This window comes from Psittacula echo (genome assembly GCF_963264785.1).
Source record: "Psittacula echo genome assembly, chromosome: 3".
In the NCBI taxonomy this organism is placed as follows: Eukaryota; Metazoa; Chordata; class Aves; order Psittaciformes; family Psittacidae; genus Psittacula; species Psittacula echo.
The window spans coordinates 44,302,548-44,323,945 of NC_137736.1; the positions used below are offsets into that span (position 1 = coordinate 44,302,548).

The window sequence follows — 21,398 nt, forward strand, 5'->3', positions numbered from 1 at the left end:
AGGCGCGCCGCAGGGCAGCCACAGGAAAGGACCCCCTTCTCCCTCGCGCTGGGTGATGCAACCGGGCCTGCCGCAGGTGCTGCTCCGCGTGCGCCGGCACCACTAGGGAAGGGCGCGCGTGCGCGGAGCTGGGGCCGGGGTGGGAAGGCGTCATGCGAATGGTGCTGGGTAACGACTGCAGGCTGAGGGGGTAGGGGGCGGCCGGAGGGGGGAGGCATCTCTAAGGAGTACATGCGGGTGCTTTCAAACATAGCTTTAGCTACTGCTGAGCAGTAAGTGTCTGGGGAATCCGCTCTTCTACGTGTTTCCGTGGGAAAGGGATTGTCTCTTGCCTGCGATGGGCCCGCGGTTACCCTGTGTTAGTCCTGTGCGTGCTGCGTATGTAACATACTACCAGTGCCTCGGTAGGGTGATCGGGATGGGGACCTCGTTGGGTTAAAAGATAGGACAAAAAAAAAAAAAAAAAAAGATTCCTTATGTTGGTGCATGTCAAACAGCATGTCAGTATAGGTTTGTTTGGAGCAGTGAGTGGGTGTGAAGCAGAAAGGAGCATGGTGGTAAAATTGAAAAAAGATGCTTGTATGTAGTGGAAATGTTCATATCTGATGTGTGATCCACTTACCTGTTTGAACAGTAAAATGTTACTGTACCCACGTTAGTGATTTCTGCTGGCCGTCAGCCTGGTAACATTTTGAATTTCAACCTTTGTTGTTACCGTGTTTTGGAGGCTGAGCGCTTAGTGTCAGGGAGACCACAGGGATACAAGACTGCCCCATGGTATGAACAGCTATAGTCTGCTGTACCAAACAGCTTAAAACCCAATCAAATGCATGCTGTTGTCAGTCTTGGATGCAATGAATAAATGCTTAAAAAATCGAATAAAATCCCCAATCCATTGATGAGACCCAGCTTAGAAGTTCCACAGAGACAGAAGACCAAATTTACAACCCTACCCTGAGGGAAATTGAATTGACTTCTCCTTCATGGAAACTTCTTAAAGACATAGAGGATGTTGCTACTAATAAGATTTCTTCCCTGATCAGAGAAGCAGTTTTCAATGTAAGTAACCAGTTATAGGAAATAGAGGCACATTCATCAACAGTGGCTTTGCCTGCTGGAAAAAATGGTGGTTCTCAGATTTTTGCCTGCCTAACTGCTTGGGTAAAAAAAACAGGTTTGCAGCAGACAGCCACGTGATTAAAATGTGGTGATAGAAATCTGCGTGAAACTGGTATGCCTGGTTTAACAATGCATGTAGCCTCCCACTTTTGCAAATACTACTATTTCCATTCTTTTCTGAGACAAGAGTTAGGAGTGTGTTCTGCTGGATACAGCACATTGCCAGCATTCTTGTTTTGAAGAAATTAATATGAATGTGTGGTACGAAACCTCACAGTGTGTATAATGGTTTTGCCAATGACAAAATGTATTTTGTCTTGCAACCCAGTAGTTTTGTGCATTGGCCTGGAAAATAAATGTTCATATCTAATCTTTCATTGGGACATGTGATGTTTTTGATTTGTCTAAAATATCTCACTTCTAGGAAAAACAGTAGAAGCTCATGACCAAGATACACAAAATACAGTGGGAGCATGATGCAATACTTTGTTGTAGTTGCCTTGGTGTCCAGGCATATATAATCATTCGTTTATGAAAATGAACTGAAAATACTAGACTCTAGTTACTTAGCCATTTAAATTATGCAGTAATTCAGTGCAGTGTAAAATTATGGAAACAGTTTTTTGTCACATTTGCAGCAGCCTTCAGAAAGGGTTTAATACTTGCCAAGAACCCTGTCAGGAATCTGAAAGAAAAAAAAAGTACACAAACTTGCTTCTATTTTAACAATGAGGTGATACATTTTGCATGTTCTGAGATGGTGTCATTACCTTGTTTCAGTGTATTTGGAGATACTTGTAACATGAAGAAAACCCAGAAAAATCTATAAAGACTGCAAATGTTTAATTATTTCATAGAATCATAGAATGGTTTGGGTTGGAAGGGACCTTAAAGATCACCTAGTTCTAACCCCCCTAGACCAGGTTGCTCAAAGACCTGTCCAGCCTGGCCTTGAGCACTGCAGGGGTGGAGTGTTCACAGCTTCATTGGGCAGCCTGTTCCAGTGTCTCACAACTCTCACAGTAAATAATTGTTTCCTAATATTTAATCTAAATTTACCCTTTTTCAGTTTAAAGCCATCCCCTCTTGTCCTATCCTTATGTGCCCTTGTCAAAAGTCCCTTTCCAGATTTCTTATAGGCCCCCTTTAGGTACTGGAAGCTGCTGTAAGATCTCCCCAGAGCCTTCTCTTCTCCAGGCCAAACAACCCCAGCTACAGTACAAAAACATTTCCAGGAGTTATCAAGTATACTTCATATATATATATATATATAAAAGATTAAAATTACTCAAATGGTAAATAGTTTATGAATGTAACTGAAAACCTTGCATCAGGATTTTTTTACTTACAATAGTCTGAATTAAGCCAGTGGGAGCTACTTAGTACAACTGCCTAAGTCAGAGAGGTCAGCCCAAATCTCTATGTAAATTAATATTCACTAATATAATGTTGATTCTGCTGGTCATTGTTGAGGTACCACATTTAACAGTCTCACATTTTTGTTTAGGAGACTATAATTGAGGCATTATTAACATATTTTGATTTTTTGGTAGAGGCAAATTGTCCAATGTGAAGGAGAGGAGGGTGGCAGTGATTTGTGTTTTAAAATGTTGAGAATAAGGATGTCAAAGCTGTTGTTTTGGGGTTTTTTGGTTTTGTTTTTTGCTAGGTTTGAGCTCCTTTTCTGTGGAAGTGTGTAGGAGAGACGTGAAGATCATCTTGAGGCACAGCTTGCCACAAACTGCAAACAGCAAAATGACAGTCAGGTAATACCAACATGGTCCCACTTAGCTTTTCCCATCCTGTCTGACCTAGGAGGGTCAAAAGTCTGGAGGGAGCAGGAGAATGCACAAAGGTTTGGTTGTATAATTTCTGTGTATGAGAAACTTGCTTTCAACTCCATTTTTTTTTTTTTTGCTGAAGCATGAGATGTGAGTGGGTACATGCTTGGTGTGGCAGAAGACAGACCCTATGAATAAGGGAGAGAATGTCTTTCCTTTGAGGGTTAGGCAACAGGAATAGTAGCTGTCTTAACAGTCTACTCAAAGGTCGGTTGTTTTACAGTAAGTGCACGAGTAACAGGTTTTAAAACAGTGACTGGGAAGATGGGGAAAACTTACTGAGTAAGCGGATGAGATGGAGTAGTATCAAGTGTGCTGAGCAGACAGTGGTCAGGCCGCTGTGATGAAGGAGTGAATGGGAGCAAGTTGATTGTAGTCTGGAGTAAGTAGGCGGTGAGGGAGCAGTAGGAGGGCAGTTGAGGAGAGTGGGAATAGCAGTGGGAAGTCTTCTGTGAAGCAGCGCGTGGGATAGCTGGTTCATTGTGTGGAGCTGTGGAGGGTGGGAAGGACACTCAGCTTGGGGGGGGGTGGCAGCTATAGAGGATGCATGCTCTTGTTTTACAAACCGAGAATGGGGTGGGGGTGGTAATGAGAGACTGAAAATAGGCAGTGAAGGAGATGGGAACAGCAACAAACAGGGAGGAGATGTGGTCTGCTATTTAAAGCAGTGAGTGACATAGGAGGTGACAGGGAGGTACGTAGTAAGGTAGCAAATGTTGTCGAGGTGACAGTAGCAAACTGAAGGTCCATGTAATTTAGTTTACCTCAATAAAGTTGGAATTTGCCAGACCAAGGCAAGATAAAGCAAGGAGGTGATGTTTGTGCCAAGACAAAGCCCTGTTCACCCCAGGCTGAGCTGCAGTTTCCCACAACCTGCATAGTTTGTTGCTCAAGGGCCAGCTACGTTGAGTGCCCTCGGTGGCTGGCGGCCCTGGCCCCTTGGGCTCACTCAGGGTGACCTGGTTCCCACACCGGCTGGCAGGGCTGCCGGTCTGGAGCCAGAAAGGAGCCGGGATCGGCCGGCAGCACCTGCGGCAGGCCCGGCGTCAGGGCAGGCACGCAGCAAGCTCCTCGCAGGAGTGGCTGTTTTCGCGGGGTGGGTTGCAACTCTACAGGAGCGCGGGGCCTCTGCCCTCGAAAACTGACAGTCTTGTGGAAAGGGGCCGTGGTTTGTGGCGGGAACCCGGCTAAGGGCAGAGGGGTGGAAGAAAACCACACAACCTCCAGACACCAAAAGCGGACGGCCGCGGCTGAGAGTCCTTGTGAGCCACATGCAGACGATGCTTGCTGGTGCCGCTTGGCCAGGCCCCCGTCAAGGGACCTCTCTCCGCGGGGCGTGCCCGCTATCCTGGTGGCGACAGGGTCGGTCCGGCGCCTGGCTGACTCTGCACGGGGCAGGGAGGTGCCGGTGGGACAGGGCACGCCGCGGGGCGGGCACCGGCCGCCAGTTCGGGCCGAGCCGCCTGAAGCGGGAGCGCGGCGGCGGTTCGCCGCCCCGGGCCCACAGGTGGCGGCGGAAGTGACGGCCGGTGAGGGGTGCCTCTCGCGGGGGAAGATGGCGGCTGCGGTCGTGCTAAGCACAGCAGAAGGTAAACAAGTGTGAGCCGCGGGGAACGGGCGGGAGCTGCGCGGACCCCGGGGGCGAGGCCAGGCAGGAGCGACGGTGCCCGGGCAGCGCGGCGGGGGGCGGTTCCCCACCTCCCCCTGAGCACGGACCGTAGGGAGGAGGGAGCCCAGGATCCCCCCTTCCTCCGCCTCCTCCTCCTCCTCCTGGCTTTGCCTCAGCCATTGCCCCTCTCTTCAGTCCCCCGGCGCCTCCCTCCGCCGCTGCCGCCCCCGGCTTTATGTTACACAGAGGTACCCCTCTCCGCCGGTACAGCGGGAGGAGCCGCGTCTTCAGCGCCGCCGCTGCCGAAAGGTAGGTGAAGCCGCCGCCGAGGTCCTCTGGGCCCTCCCGCCACTGCCTGCCCTAGCGGGGACGGCCCAGGCCCCTTCCTGGTCTTCGGGGACCCTCCTGCCAGGGCTGTGCCGGCCGCGGCGGGCGGAGGTGGTGGGACGGGTGCCCGCGGGCACCGGGGGTGGTGGAGGGAGGCAGGGTGTAGCGGGACGGCGGGCACTGCTGGGCCCCGCTGAGCGGTGTTGGACGGGCGGGCGCAGTGAAAGCATTGCGTGCCCGCGGGGCGGCCTCTGAGGGGCGGCCCTGCCCCGAGCCAGGCGCCGCGGGCTGCTGCGGCGGCACGTCTCTAACTCGGGGCCCGCCTGCACGCTTCGTTGAAGAGCTCGGCCTGCGAGCTTTCGCTCACAGCAGAGTGGTGCAAAACGTGTCAAGCCGATAAGCTGAAGTAGGTCGTCTGAGTTCGTACCCCAAAAATGGCTATTTCCCGATCAGTAGCATTGGGAGAGAAAAAATTATCTGTGAGCTGAACGAGCAGATTGCTGCCCAGGATTGGTACTGAAGCTTTGACTTATTTGGGAAATACTTGAATGTCGCTTAAAAATATCAAGTTCCTGGGGGTTTTGTGCTGTTCGGTTGTTTTTTCCCTTTCCTTTAGAAGAATAGGGGAACCGTAAAGCTGTTACTGGATAAAAGGCCTGAACTACTGAAGTCTGGCTTCCTGTTAACTTCTTTGTTGTGTATACCCTTCCCTAGGATAATAACCCAGCTCTTTTCACTACCATTGCCCCAGTTCACACTCGGATCCCCTCAGCATACCACCACATGCTAACAGCCTTTCTGCTATTTTACAACACCTAACTAAGGAGTTTAATTTCTAACACATGTCCTATAAACTTTCCCACAGTCTCTCCTCTCTTTTCACTTCCCTTAATTATACCCTATGGCTGGTTTGGATCTACATATGTGTTGATTTGCCTTTCAGCAAGCAGAGTAGAACAGATAACTGTTGAGCTCACATTGGAGATACTATCTAGCTGCCAATTTGTGGGAAACTTGTAGAAATTTAAAAAGTTTGAGATTTCTGGCTTTCTGATAAATGAGGTTGACATTTGGCAATGAGATCAAAAGCTGTATGTCCTGAACAAAAGGCACAATCTCACTAATCTCATTTTTGTAGAAGATGCTCAAAGTATTAAGTTAGCAGTAAATACACAGATAATAACAGACAATTGTAAGGGGTAGTTCAATTAATTCAAAGTTATTTTTACTAATATAGTTTAAGTGCTACTTTTATCTCATTACCTTTTTATTATGCTAAAAATTTATGTGATGAGAGCCCAAAACTATAGGATTTGATTTTTGCTACTAAGATTTTTGCTACTTAACTTGCTACTTTTCTGTATAAAATACACCATGATTTTCTTGACAAATATCTTCATATTGAGAATATCACTATTAAGAGCAGGCCTGTCCACTTCAAGAGCAGAGGCAAACATGTAGTTTTCAGCACTAATATAACTCTGGGGTATTAGTGATAAAAGTTTTTCTAGTTAAAGACAATACTCTTTCTTATGGATATATTAAAAAAAATTTTATCCTGGGCACCTGTTCTGCTATCAATAACTCTAATTGGAAGAGCATTGGGCGTGTTTTCATGTTCATGAGCGTGTTCAGGAGCATGTTTTTCTGTACAGGCATAGTGATGCAATGAGCTTTTAGCCAAATGGTTTAAACTGTTTTAACGTCTCTGAAGTGTAGTTACATCATCTGCATAATGGGCTGATCTGATGAGAAACCAATGTATATCTCATTGATGATTAATTTGTAAGACAGAAGCTGAGTTTAGATTCAGTTAGGTGAAGTTAAACTGGCCAAGTAACTACATCTGATGCGTATGTCTGGCAGTCTTAAAATGGTTGTCAAGCATGTACTTTCATCAGAATCCTTTTGATAGTCATCAAAAGCTTGATTTAAGCTGGGGAGTATATTTTATTCTCTGGGGGCTCATGTTGTAAAATGGAGAGTTCCAACTTATAATCAATTAGTATTTGTCTAAATTGAATGCATGTGAAAACTATATTTTTTTAACAATATTTTAAAACAAAATTGTTTTGATATTTTGTGTGTGTGCTTGTGACATTTGGATCCTTCTGTAAAGAAAGGCTGAATTGGGTTATAGATTAAGTTTTTAGGAACAGAGTGTAATGTGACCTGAGAAAACTGTCCATTATGAATACCTGCATATGCGAGCACCAATACGTCTGCTTGAGTTAGACATTTCTCAAAAAGAAAACAGAACAAAATGCTCTCTTAGTACTGTTCGTTGTGGAGAAGAGCTAAGGACTGCTCAGCAGTGTTCTGGCATACTTAGAATGACGTGTGCAGAACTGAGAGACAATCCATACTGAGTTTTAGTATGTTTGGTTATAACTAGTTCTGATAATGCTTCTTGCCTAATCAAGATGACCTCAGAGATGGCTGATGTATTTGCAGAAGTGCTGCTGTTGTTACAAACTGATGCATATTGCTCAGAGATAGCAACATGGGTAGAGGTTGTAAGAGGAGCTCTCATGGTCAGATGCGTGCCCCTACGAAGTTCTTCACGCAGTGTGGACAGTTTTCAGGACTGCCCAAGTTTTAATTTTGAGTTCTGGCAGTCTGGTTCCTCTGGAGCAATCAGTAAGCTCCTGACTACTCGCTTCCAAAGTAATCCAGTGTTTTTTGAATTCTCAGCATGACTTGAGTAAAGTCCTTAGGGTGAACCTACCAATGTGTTTAAGATAAATTATTTCTTAAACATAGCATATTCGTTCTGAAGGATTTTAGATAAAACACATACAAGCTTGATGTGTGTGTTTCCTACATTTGCGATTGTTTTAGCAATGGAAAGTTCTGATATCCACTGGTTGTTGATCTGTCTTACTTCTACATCATTCCTTCTGCTGCTGTTAGTGGAGAATTATGATGAAAAGTGGTGGTTTGGGAAAACTTGAATAGTTTTAGTGTTAACCTGTGTAAATAAAGGCTTAATTTGGGGGATAAATTATATATACTATGTAAATGTTTATTTATACACTCACTGCATTCTCATTGCAGTGCACTGCATTCAAACGCCCAGTTTTTAGTGATGGATATGTGCAGTTGTGAATGTTTTCCTTGTATGTTCAAATGCCCGTGTGTATTGTGTTTTCATACATCTGAAACATTGACTATGGAGAAAAGTCCTGTTTGTGCAGGAAAATGTTTGTTTTAACAAATCAGGGTTGAAGAATTCTGCTCTAAGCAGTCTTTGCTATGCACCTCACTAAATAAAGCATATGTAATGGCTTTTAAATCTGCATTTAAATGTATGCTTTTGATGGATGAAAGGAATGGGATAGATGGAACAGATTATTGGATTTTAAGCTCTATTTTATTACTTTATGTAACCCGAGTATGGTTCTGTCTGTCTGGTGAAATATCCTTTTATTCAGCTTGTAAATACAATGTTTTATTATGTGAATTCACATAATAAATTGAGCTGTGTTCACATAAGTGCTTTTTCAGAATTTCTCTAATGAAGGTAGAATGAATAAGTATTTCATGATTTCTAAACAGAGGAACTTGCTAGTTCTGTCTCAGCATCTCAAATGAGTTATTAAGGAACAGCAGTAAAGAAAAACAGAAATCTGCCTTCCAGCTGGTGTGTTAGAGTTGATAATGTCAATACTTTCTAGAACAATACATTTCTATCCCTAGACAGTGCATATAAGCTTACATATTACATAAACAGACTTATTTAAACGGTACTTTTCCAGGCAGTACTGCATTTGGATAGATTTTTACATCTTTTCGGCATAAGCAAAAAGTGGGTATTCCATAACTTCCTTCTTTGCATTTAGACTTCATTTCTTCTGCTTGAGTCTAAGAGCCTCAGACACCCTGAGGAAAGAAGGTTCTCCTTGTTTAGCAAGAAAAAGCAGTCTGGAACAGCGTTTTCAGACTTCTATTACAGCTGCAGAATGAAGATGAGAAATCAGTGTTCCAAGTAAGTGCTTTTACAGCACAGAGGAGTAGACTCTGTAATGCATTATATGCTAAAAGAGGAGAAGATGTCAGGAAAAGCCAATAAGGTTAAGCATATTTCTTTTTTTTCCTTTTCTGCAGAGAATCTTGCTTTCTGTGCTGCATTATACTGATCAGCTCTAATATGTGCAGAACAATGCAGAATGTCAACTTAGATCCCCCGCTCCTTGTTGTTTATACACTGGATTTTTTTGCTCCGATTTTCTTACAGACCACTGTAGGCTACGTGTCTTCCTGAGGATTAAGTGTGCTATTGTGATTTGCATGTGTGAAGAAAATCTAACTCAATTTTGCATTTTTATTGAAAATATGGAAAAAAAATCATTACATTACTGTCCTCTGGGAAATAAGCTGCAGCATTTGAATAGTGCATAGAATTACATCTAAGATTGCAAGTGTGTGTGGGAGGAATGGCACGGCTATGCTTTAGAAAAATGATTTCGTTTGAGAGTATTTTGTATTGCTTTTTTAATATTTGAACTACCACACTGCTATTTGCTTTTGACTGAGGTTATTAGCTGTAGAAATGAAGATTTTTACCAGTTCATCATAATACACATCTGACTATCTAGTTTCCTGGTTTGTGTGTTATTTAACCCCCTTGTGTATTTGCACTGGCCAATGCATTTTTGTGTTTTAAAGAAAAGTATATCTGCTGATACTGTACATGGCTTTATACCAGAAAAAGAAGAGTACTTACTTCTTCTATTTAATGCAGGAAGACAAGTGGTCTTTAGCTTTTCACTCAGAATTTGTAAGTGTCTAGGTGATGTTATGAAGAAATCTTACTGGTTTTGTCTCTACTTATATAATCCATTAAATGCTGTCTGATGTTTGGGACGAAAAATATTTGGAGATTGAAAACTGTAGATTTTCTAAAAATAATAGAAGCAGGGATGTGAAAATAAGGATTAAGTGACTTAAACCCCCATGTTTTTTAAAACATTCTGGAATAATACATTCAGTGTTGACCACTTTGTCATCATTGTAGTGTTTTGCAGCTGACTTCTGGTTTTAATTATTTTTACAGATTAATGTATTTTGGTGATTCCTACCACTTTATTTTTTGATAATTTAAAATTTGAGGGTTGTAGCTTCTATCTGATTTTTTCTTTGCCTGTATGTGTCTTATTTCTATTTAATCAGAATTAAAAGGATGGTTGGAAAAAAAATGACCAAACAATCAGTGTAGTTTCTATGTAAAAACAGCTTGATCACAGAATCACAGTCTAACTGAGGTTGGAAGAGACCTCTGGATGTTATCTGGTCCACTCCCCTGCTCAGTAGCGCCACCTAAAGCCAGTTGCCCACGACTCTCTGTCGCTGGTTTTAGGGTTTTGTGTGTTATTTGATTTGATCCTTAAAAGGAACACTGGAGGTGCTTCACTGGATTTGGTGCATTTACCCTCTACCATTTGTCCCTCCTTACTTCCACTGCCAACTTTTCCTTTTTGCTTCTTTGAGGGTGGTGAAAGAGGACTTTTAAAACCATCCTGTATAAAAGTTAATGTCTCTCCTTTTATTTGCAGAGTACCTATAATGTAATTATCTTTCTCAAGTTAAGGGAAAAGACCCTAGTATGCGTTTGTATCTTACTGGTATGGTTCTGTGTTGTTGATGTGCACTGTAATGTATGAACTGTTTTGAAGAAATCCCTTCCATGAGATTGCTGCATGAGCCTGTGTGATGGGAGATCCCGTTATTTTCAGATTAACATATGTTGTTTCAGTCACCTGAAGAATGTTGCTTAATTTCTGATGTTTTTCTCCCAATATATTGCTCTGTTTTCTGTTCACATCTCACATTTGCAAATTCCAGTTGTCCTGTCCTATTTTTTTCCATTGATCTTGGATTTGAAGCTGAGCCATATGTCTTAGTTCATCTCCTAAAGGAAACGTAACTTAAATGGTTGCACTGCCTGGGGATCTTAGTCATGTTTAAACCTCTTAACTGATTACAGACAAAATTGAGAGGTGATAGTTTCAGGGTGCCATATATTTGTGAAAACGGGTAGCCCACTTGAAAGCAAGTGGCCATTAAATCTCTTAAATATGAAAGACTGAAATATGAAATATGATCAACCGTTATTAAACATCAGAGAACTGGGGACAGGAGAGGAGGAGTTACAAAGAAAGAAGAAAAAAGCTAGTGTTTACCTTTTCATTTGATACTGGAAATCCAATTAGAAAACAAAATCCTATAAAGCCAGGCTTTATGCTTACTCTTCAATTTGTTGCTTCTTTTTGAGGTGGTCAAGAGTTAGTAAAGTAATTATTTCCTTGTCTGCTTGTGTGCAAGAATTGGCAACGACTAAGAAGAATATTTGATGGGAATTTTTCTTTCTGGTAGGCCTGTGCTGTGTTCAGGAATAAGAGACTCAAGATACGAAGCTTCGGAACAGCTTGCATTTTCTCTTTGTCTTCAGTGACATTGAGAGAAGTGTGCTATCATGGATACTGGCGAGAAAGTGATTGCATTGTCAGCTTTGTTCTCTTTCTGCTGCTTAGTTCCAGGAATTTAGAATTTTAACATAAGGCCTTAATTGTCATGAACACTCCCAGCATTTACTCTATTGTGCACACAACCTGTCAGCAGGTCCCACAGTGTGGGAGCGGTGCTGATTCCATGAGGTGTGGCTACAAACACCTACTCACCATTTTAGTTTTACATGGACAAAAAGTATCTCCAGTTTTGTTTTCCAGGATGTGTGTTGATGAATTAAGGAGAGGAGATGATTATCCATTGATGGAATCTAATAAATTACATTCCAGTTACAATAGCAGCAGTCAGGATGTGGTACTTGAGGAAGTGGGTGATAACAGCACTCTGAAGTTGTAAAACCTGGGCCAACCTGGGTCCTGAGTCAATTCTGGGTGCATATACTGCTGTAAAGTTCTACAACCTTGAAAATAATATTTTTTTTTAAATGTGTTGGTATTATTTAGTTTTTCATATAGGTTATCAGTACTAAGGCATTATTAACTTCGTTATAGGAAATTCAGGGTTAAATGCACAAATGAGTGAATGTTGTGCTGTAATTTAAGGTGAGATAAATTGAAACAAAAATGGCTGAACCAATTCCTAGTAGCTGGTTAATGCCAAAAGGGAAAGATGTCACTCTTTTCCCTGTTGCTGCTCAAATGTGATATTCTGCCCTCTGCATCAGGTTGGCTCTTGTGCCACCCTCCCTGCAGTGTCAAGTCAGAAGTCTGCTCATTGATAATCAGAAAGCTCTCTGGTTTTGAGTTTTTGCGTCTGCTGGGTGTTGGCGGTTTGTGTACTGTGTCATCATCGTCATCTTCCTCTCCTCCCCATCCCCTGCCCTTGGTTTAGTTTTCAGTCATGTTTATGGGTTGATTTGGCTTTTTAAGCAGTCGAGTAAACCCCAGAAATATCTCAAAGTAGGCTGCAGGAGCTCAGACCCCAGGATGAGGAGAGGGTGGGAGAATGGAGTGTACCTTTGTCCTCTGACTAGTGATAAATTGTTGGACTGGTTCAAGCTGCCTTGTGCAACTTCACCCTTCCTAAACCCAAGGAAGCTGAGCAACATTATGAGAAATTTGTGGATTTGGAATAGTTTATTTATAGAGATTTTTTTTGAATATTTATCTTCCTTTACCAGGGTAGAATCTTGCTAGCCTTTTTTGTGGGATTTTTTTGGTGGTTTTTTTTTTTTTTTTTTTTGTTTGTTTGTTTGTTTGATTGGTTTGTGGTGGTTTTTTTTTTTTCTTATTTACAGTTTGATTGTAGCTTGCACATAAGTAACACTGGATCTGCAAATGTTCAAGTGCTTTAGAAGCAATTAAGTTTCAATGAACCCAGTATACAGAATATTATTTATTGTGACCTAATCTTGTCAGTGCTTCCTGTTGCCATAGTATTTTGCTCTTTATAAATCTCATCACTTAATTAATCCCTGTAGTAAGAAACAGGGGTGAGGGGGAGAACAGGGTGATGATTATGTTGTTGCAGAAGTGAAACACACAAATAGTATCTCTGAAAATGTTCAGTTTCCTAGAAATAACTTTTGAGCAAATTGATAGAAGTTTTTAAAGATGCTAAATTTTTTTTTTTTAGGTTATGCCTTGTGCAGATCTACTGGAGCTTATTTGCAAAGTTTAAGGAAGTTCAGCTTCCTTTCTGAAACATTTGATATTCAAGAGTAGGTGTTTTATTGCACTCCTGAGATAAATTCTTCAGAAAGATTGAGGGGAAGAGAAGGAAAAACCTATGACAACCTTTTTAGCATTGCTTCTTCCTTATCTGGCCACTAAATAGCTTGGAGTGTGGAATAATTTTGGCAGGACCACATAGTTATTATTGTTTATTGCCCTTTATTTAAAATGAAAATATTGGGGGGGGGGCGGTGTAGGAATATTTAACATTTGTGTTTTAAGTTGTTTCTTAAGTTGATTTTTTTCAGCTGAAGAGAAAACAAAAAGATGGTGAAGACTTCTAAGTCTTAATACAAGCAGTCTCAGGATTTATCTGGTCAGGAAGGGCTTGTGATATGTTACTAGAAATAACAATTTATTTTTATTTTTATTTATTTATTTTTTCTTCCCCCCAGGTGATTCATGGCAGGGGACGTGGAAGGGTTTAGCTCCTCCATCCATGACACCAGTGTCTCTGCTGGATTCAGAGCACTGTATGAGGAGGGATTGCTTCTTGATGTCACACTTGTCATTGAAGACCATCAATTTCAGGCCCATAAAGCACTGCTTGCCACCCAGAGTGATTACTTCAGGATTATGTTCACAGCTGATATGCGAGAACGAGATCAGGACAAAATCCATTTGAAAGGTCTGACAGCTACAGGCTTCAGTCATGTCCTCCAATTCATGTACTATGGAACTATTGAACTGAGTATGAACACTGTTCATGAAATCCTTCAGGCTGCCATGTATGTCCAGCTTATAGAGGTGGTAAAATTTTGCTGCTCTTTTCTCTTAGCTAAAATCTGCTTAGAAAACTGTGCAGAAATTATGAGACTTCTGGATGATTTTGGTGTAAACATCGAAGGAGTCAGGGAAAAATTGGATTCCTTCCTGCTAGAGAATTTTGTGCCACTTATGTCCAGACCTGACTTCCTTTCATATCTGAGCTTTGAGAAGCTCATGTCTTACTTGGATAATGACCATCTGAGCAGGTTTCCAGAGATAGAGCTGTATGAAGCTGTTCAGGCCTGGCTGCGCCATGATAGAAGACGTTGGAGGCATACGGACACCATCATTCAGAACATCAGGTTTTGTTTGATGACACCATCCAGTGTTTTTGAGAAGGTTGGTGCATTTGAAAAGCAATAGACAGGATTCATCATTTAGCTAGGGCAGCATGCCATTAAATAGGTAAGATTCCTAAACCTATTAGGAGAAATAAAAAGATAGCATTTATTTTTCTAATAAAACAGTAGAAGACAAACATCTGGAAGTATTGTCATCTGATTATTAGACAATAATATGTACAGTGACTGAAGAACAGGTAGGTTTACAATACATGTTTTAAAGTGAATTCTTATGGAAAGGACATTTCCAAATAAGGTCACTTGTATTAATACCAGTTTTATGTCAGTCATTCTTACTGTTTTCCACAAGTTGCTTCTTGCTTTCCAAAGATTTTAGAGCTGCATAGAGTATGTAGGGCGAGTGGCATGATAACTGTTATCAATATAATCAAAACATAGCAACTGTAGATTTTATGTGTTTTAAGTACAGTTATTTTTTATTTACAAGTGAAAACTAGAATCTGCTGTAAAGTCTGAAGGATGGTGTTAGTGTTGTATCTTCAGTGCTTTTGCTGCTATTACACAGCAGTTGGAAGTAAGCCCTGATCTTGCAGTTATACATACATTTGGCGCTACACAAGGCACATAATACAATCAAAACTTACGGTGTGAAATGTAATGATTTAATTTTAAATACCAGAAGAATTTTTGTAACAGGTGATCTGAAATTCAGCTGATCATTGTATGTATCAAGGTGTTAAAAGAGAACTTTCTTTTTCTGCTGTTCTGTTGAAGAATAGACACACACACACACACAGAGTTGTTTTCTGTTCCTGAGACTCTGAGTATTTGTCAACAGTAGAGTATTACAAGACACTGTAAGCAGCTCTCTCGCAGGCTAGTAACAGAAGGGTATTCAGGTTAGGAATTACTTAAACTGTGCTGTTTGTCTTAAAAACGTTAATTTTGTGTGATAAGATACAACTCTTAACTTGTGTGGTTTTAACCTTTCAGTGAATTAATAGGATTTAAGACCCTATGATTTTGTTGGGTCTTACAAATAAATTTCCTGTATATTTTTATTTTGGTATCTAGTAAATATACAGATAAGGTTGTATTGCTCTTGGTGGTTTAAGGGCTACTGGATCTTTTTGATAGTAAGGCTTATGCTGATTTGTATTTTAAATTGTAAAAGCAATTAATTCATAAACCAGTGAGGGTTTTTTTTTTTTTTTTGTGTGTAGATTGAGTAGAGGAAATAATAATGCATAAAATATATTTATGATTCTATATTAGCCAATAGACAAATAATAAACAGAATAAATACCTAACATGTTTTAGAACAGTAATGTAATGTTTATATTGGTTTAAGATTTCTAACTAGTAAGTGCTGAACTTTGCAAGATGCTGTGTAGTGTCTTGTTTTGAAAAATACTTTTACCTTATTATTACAACATTTAAGCCCTTCAGTAAGAAAACTGATAGGATTCATAAAGTATCCTTAAGGTCAGTCTAACAGGGTAAGGCTTGTATGAAAGAGTCTGCTTCAGCCCTTTGTGGTTTTGGGATCTAAGTTCAAGCATCAAGTTGTCTTCAGTTAAATTTCTGTAAGCACAAGTGAAAACTGCATGTTGGTCTTCAGCGTCATATTTAAGTGTAACTTCTGGAGTTGGTTTTGGTATCTGTGGTATAAGTCCTGCATAGAGTGCTTCTCATGTTTTATACTGACAGCTACCAAATGGCCAGATGGGTACAACTTAAGGGGAGAAGTAATTTTCAACATCCTAGTTTATACACCCACATGCAAAAGCTTTATCTGTGGATACCCTTCCCATTAATTTTATGTGGGAGCAGATAGAAGCACAGCTAAGTATGTATGTCATTTGTTGCTGCAGCTAGGAATGCATTTATGTTTTGCCCTGCTAGAGAGCATTGAGTAATCCAGCATGACAAGTGACAAAGGACAACTGCAGTTGGAGCTAACATCAAAATACAAACCACACTTTTTTCAGGGTTTTTTTTTTTTTATTTTTTAAAGTGTTCTGGATGTTACTTAAGGAGAACTCTTTGCTCTGTGTAGAAGGGGGAGAATATTGGTTTTATTTTTTTTCTCTTTGAAATCCACAGACATAATTTATACTTTTCCTGAAGCCAGCACATACTAAATGCCTGCGTGAATGTACCAAATATTGATTCTTAACAGTTCAGCAAACTCTGTATTTGCTATATACTGGCTGGCTTGTCATATGTACTCTTATGTAATCTTTCTAATATGCATTACTAACATGCCTGTCTGTAGTGTATAAATAACTTGCATGGAACTTTGCAAGTCACAGTAAGAATGGTCTCTTAAGCCACTCTTTCTTACATCCTTTTTCTGAAGAGATTTACAATCTGAGAGGGATGACTTGTCCTCTTAAAAATAAAATGAGTGCGTGACTCTACACGTGATGTGCATTTGAAGTGCACAAGTGAAGGTGCAGCCTTTTGCTTACTTCAAAAGCAGTTTTGCCAGGACAGTTTAGAGTATGAGTAGATACTCCTTTTGTTCCTCAGCCCTTAAAATAGATGTAGATTTATGCAGGAAAATGTAAATATTGATGAAGTAAGAATATGGGGAATAGTTAGGAAATAAAGTATATGGGGAGAAGCACAAGTTCCACTATCCACTTTATTTGAAAACGTATTATTTTCCACTTTATATGAAGCATAGCCATGGCTCTGTAAGTCTTGAGGAAGGTTGGAGATAGAAGGGATTTTTCCTAGATTGAGTTCATCTCTCTGTTAACTGGAGGCAACCATGTCATAAAAAGACATGTAGGTGTGGCACTTAGGGACATGGTTTAGTGGTGGACTTGGCAGTGTTGGATTAACGGTTAGACTGGATGATCTAATGTTTGATCTAATGTCAATGTTTTGATAACATTTGTTGACAGAATTATAGTTGTACTTAGAATATGGTCAGAGATTAGTAGATGTGAAAACAATAAAGATCCTACTTAGTAGGATTGATGGATCTTTAATTTTGATTCAGCTTAATCTCTAGTAAAATACACTTTTTTTTCAAGGAAAAGTGTGCTCTCCAGAAGCCGGATACAGATGCCATCTTTATTAATTGAAAAGGTGTAGCATAGCTTCTATTCCTAATAGTTGAGTTTGCATTTCATCACTTGCACATTCAGAACTGGCAGTTGTAGAAAACTTAACTAAGCACTATTTTATAACCTTTGAAATAGTTCTCTGCTTATGTGGCTACAAATGATGGAACCATGCTAGGAGCCATCCGTATTTTTGTGTGTGGTTGTTTTTTGTTGTTTTTTTTTTTTTTACCAGTTCTACAGAAGGAACCAAACTAGTATCTACCCCATATAATAACATGTTAAGATTTAGTTACCAGGTGTACAAATAGTAGATATTTAATTTGGGCATTTCAAAAGCAGCCCTCCATCACGGTTTTGAAAGCTTTTTCCTAAAAGCCCAACTAACAAAAATAAATAGGGCAATAGCTGTATATAGTTGTATTAAAAAAAAAAAGGCACCAAATACTGAGGTCAGATTTGTGTTACACACCATTTACCTTGCGTTTCATTGTTCTTGCTGCAGCTTATTAATTTGCTTGATTATTTTTTTGGGGTGGTGAACATAACAAGGGTTGCATCTACTCTTTTGTGGGGATCACTTCTCAAATTAGAAACTAATGACTTACATTTTTGGCTTTACTTTTTCATAAAATATAGATGGAAAATTCTAAAACTTGCATAGCTGCTCAGCTAGAAAAGCATGCATTGCAATACAGCAGAAAACTAGGTAATAATTAATAGCTGCATTAATTTGGAAAGCCAGCAGTTTTTACTGAGTATTTCACTGATTCAAAATGCAATCAAACTCCAGTTTACCATGGCTAGAGGGATGGTGGTGATTTTGATGGTCTTAATGGTTTTGGTATTGACTGCCTAGTGGGTGAGTAGAGACGGGGATGAGTAGTGGATGTTTTTAATTATTTTCTTCTTTTTTTATAATGACACATTTGATTTTGTTTATGCTGTTCCCTGCCTGTGTAGCTAAAAGTCCAACTGTGAACCATTGTAACTGGTAGGTGATGCAATCAGGTAGATCTCATCAGAGTTCTTTGGGGAGCTTGTATATTACCACTGCATCCCAGCAGAACCTCTGTAAGAAGGTTTTGTCCAGAAAATGAAGAGAAAGAATTGGAAAGGATGTGGAAAAAAATCACACGAGCAAAGCTTTAGCATTTGGATTAAATTCCTTTTTACTGTAAGATTGGGGTTGGTAGGGAAATCCGACTTAAATATTCTTTGAGACCCCTCAGCAAGATAACAGAATAGGGTTATTTTTAGGCTTTGAAAATGCATTTATATTTTTTAATCCAGAGTTGACGACATACTCTTAAGAATGCACATTTGTTTTACTTCAAGGTTCGTCACGGTTAGTGTACATTTCCATCTGTTTTGGATGCTTTGCAGAAACCTGTGAGCGTTCTTTCTAATTGAGTATGTTGGTAATAAGGGCATTTTCCTTGTAGAGCTTCTCCATTTGAGCTTAACAGAAAAATCAGTCTCTTGGTAAGCACTCAGTTGTTGATCAACTGCTCCTTGCCACTTTTGGGTAATGGCAGAAGCCTAATTTTGAATGTTGAAGAAATTCCTTCAGCCTATTTTGGATGTCAGACAGCAGTTCCCACAAAAGGCTTGCTAAAGGCCATGTTTTTTAACCTACCAAAACAAAATGTATGCACAATTCACAGTTGTGTTTTAATACCTAAACACCTAAATTTTAATGCTTCTCTTTTTTGATTGTACTCACAAGTAATTAAAAGCATTGTAAAATTATTCAGAAGTGTAGGTGGAGGGTTTTCCTTACTAAAGGCTGAATAGGAATGTAAAATAGTTCTGGAAGATTTCACACAGACAGCGTGTGAATATGTAAGTGGGCAAACTGACCTACATTTGCTTTGTCTTCATTTGCATCAAGCAAGCCTGAGCAGTCTGTACTTTCATACAGACATATTGTAACAGTCATCTTAGACCATCATTTGAGCCTTCGGAGAGGTACTGCTCTTGTATGGCAAAGCTTGTGCTGGGGAAAGCTGGAAGTTTAGAAACAGTGGTATTTTTCCTCAACAGTGAAATCGAGGAATCCTCATACTACGTTTTCTCGCCAGAATTTAGGTAGTATATCACTCTATTTTGTGATTTGTTTGTTCAGGATTTTTTTTTTTTGCTTTTTTTCCCCTGAATATTGTAAGAATTGCTAGTGCTTATATATTTTTATGTTCATCTCTTCAAGATTATGCTTGTAGATAGCTTCCCCAAGAGCATCAGTCTGAAAGAGTTGTTTATAACTGGTAGTAGTATTTGCCTCTTGATGTCTTTCCGGTTTAAGGTACGAGATTGAGGCTTTGCTTTCATTTCAGTGCTTTGTCAAGAGAAGTAGTACTAAAGTACTGATAGATTGATTCCCTGGTCTTGAGATTCTTTCTCTGGAATGAGAAGTAGTCCTTGTTTGCTTTTGCCTGCTCTCATGGGGTGAGGTTTAGGTATGGTGGTGAGGCTATATAAGGCTTAATTACAGTTTCTGGCTGGCATTTCAGTTTCTAGATCTAAAGACAGTTGTAAATGTTGAGGGGGGAAGAAAATACATTTTCCATCTCTGTCAGGCTTTGCTGGCATGCTTCACATTGTTAGCATGTTGATCCTGTTGTCTTCCATAACCAATACAAGAAAATTCAAAATGCATATAGGTGGAACAAAAATTCTTTTATCTTTCTTCTTCAGTTCTCAAAATGATAGCTCCAGTTTGGGAGTGCATGAAATAGTTGTGCTGGTTTAGAATTTGAAAGTTACTTTTAAGGGTAAAGTAACCCACCCAAGAGTCTTTGTTATTTTAATTTCCTGTGTAATTTTTTTACCCTTTAAAGCTTCCTGTATTTTACCATTTTTCTGTACTGTGGCTTTCCCTGCTACCTCTGCCCCAGCATACTTGCTGAAAGTTATTTTCTCAGTCAGGCTATATGGTTTATTCAAATGCCGTGTGAGCAAATTGCCTGTATTTTTATTATATATTCTTTAATAAGAAAACAGATGTTATTCCCCACAAAAGTTGGCCTTGTGGGGGGTGTTTTATGCGCACTATACCTAAGTAAACCTTTTTGCTCCATAATCACCCCCATAAATACAGTAGAAAAAAGTTGGATATTGCTCCGAGAATAATATTTGCAATCTGCATGTGCCCATCTTCTTTTTCCAAGATAAGTTGAACTTGTCAAAATAAAGTACGGGGAAGAAAAAGCATAAATAAAACCATCAAATTGCTCTAACTCTTGAGCTACAAAGTGCTTCACAGCAGTAGGTTAGTATTCAGGAGTTTTGAAAATCAGGTATACAAAACAATTTCAGTCTGTACAGATCATGTCCAATAATGACAGTTCAAAAAGTTTAAAAAATGTTTATCTTAGAGCAGAATGTCTTCGTTACTGTACAAGGAAGAGAAAGGATTAACACAAAGTTAACAACATTTTATTAGTATCTGTTCATGGAATAAGCAACTGCTGTATTCACAAGGTATAAAAACATATTTCCAAATTGCTTTTCAGATACACGAAAACTTGTACCACCCCCCACCTAGGTAAGTGGTGGTACAGGCTTTTATTACTTGGGGCAGGGAATAGGAGGAGGTGGGGGAACAGATACTGAAAAATAGTAACTTCTGGTGTTACAATGTGGTCACTTCAAGATTTCAGAGTGGCCTTACATTTTTTCAGAGCATTGCTTCTCTTTCTGAACCGAGTAGGTACTAAAGGCATTTGGGGTGTGTGAAAGCAGTCTGGTTTTATGTGAAAGAAATGGGGACTTAGGATCAAATCTGATAGAGGATTTGTGCATTTAGCGATATGTAGTGGGGTTTTATTTGTTTTAGATGCTTAATTCAGAATGTTTTGTTAGACCAGACTGTACAGGAAGAGTGAAGCCTCTTTGAAGAGGCACATGGTGGCCTGAGAGCTGTCTGGAGCTAGATTATTTAAAGTGTTCAAGACAGGGATGTGTTTTGGAATTGTCTCAGAGCCAGTCTTGAGAGCTTAAATTGATTTAAATAATAAGAAGGGTCCTAGAAAGGTGAATTCTTACAATCTTCCACCCACTCCCAACTCCCGTGAAGCTGTGCAGGAGTAGCTTTTTTCAGTTTGGGATGGCACTTCACTACTGTGTGGTAATTCAGAGTGGTAGCTCTTACC

The 21,398-nt window shown here is 40.1% G+C and overlaps 1 protein-coding gene across 11 annotated transcripts in view; it reads left to right on the forward strand.

Moving 5' to 3' along the window:
• The first annotated feature begins 16 nt into the window (after positions 1-16).
• KLHL15 (kelch like family member 15) overlaps positions 17-21,398 on the forward strand; it is a 33,893-nt gene continuing 12,511 nt past the window's right edge. For 3 of the 11 annotated variants that reach the window (XM_080614284.1, XM_080614282.1, XM_080614283.1), the window contains exons 1-3: positions 175-1,059; positions 2,789-2,885; positions 13,493-14,204. In XM_080614284.1, coding sequence (XP_080470410.1) covers positions 13,500-14,204 — 705 coding nt within the window. In that variant the 5' untranslated portion in view covers positions 175-1,059; positions 2,789-2,885; positions 13,493-13,499. The other 8 variants (XM_080614289.1, XM_080614288.1, XM_080614290.1 and 5 more) reach the window with 8 other exon arrangements.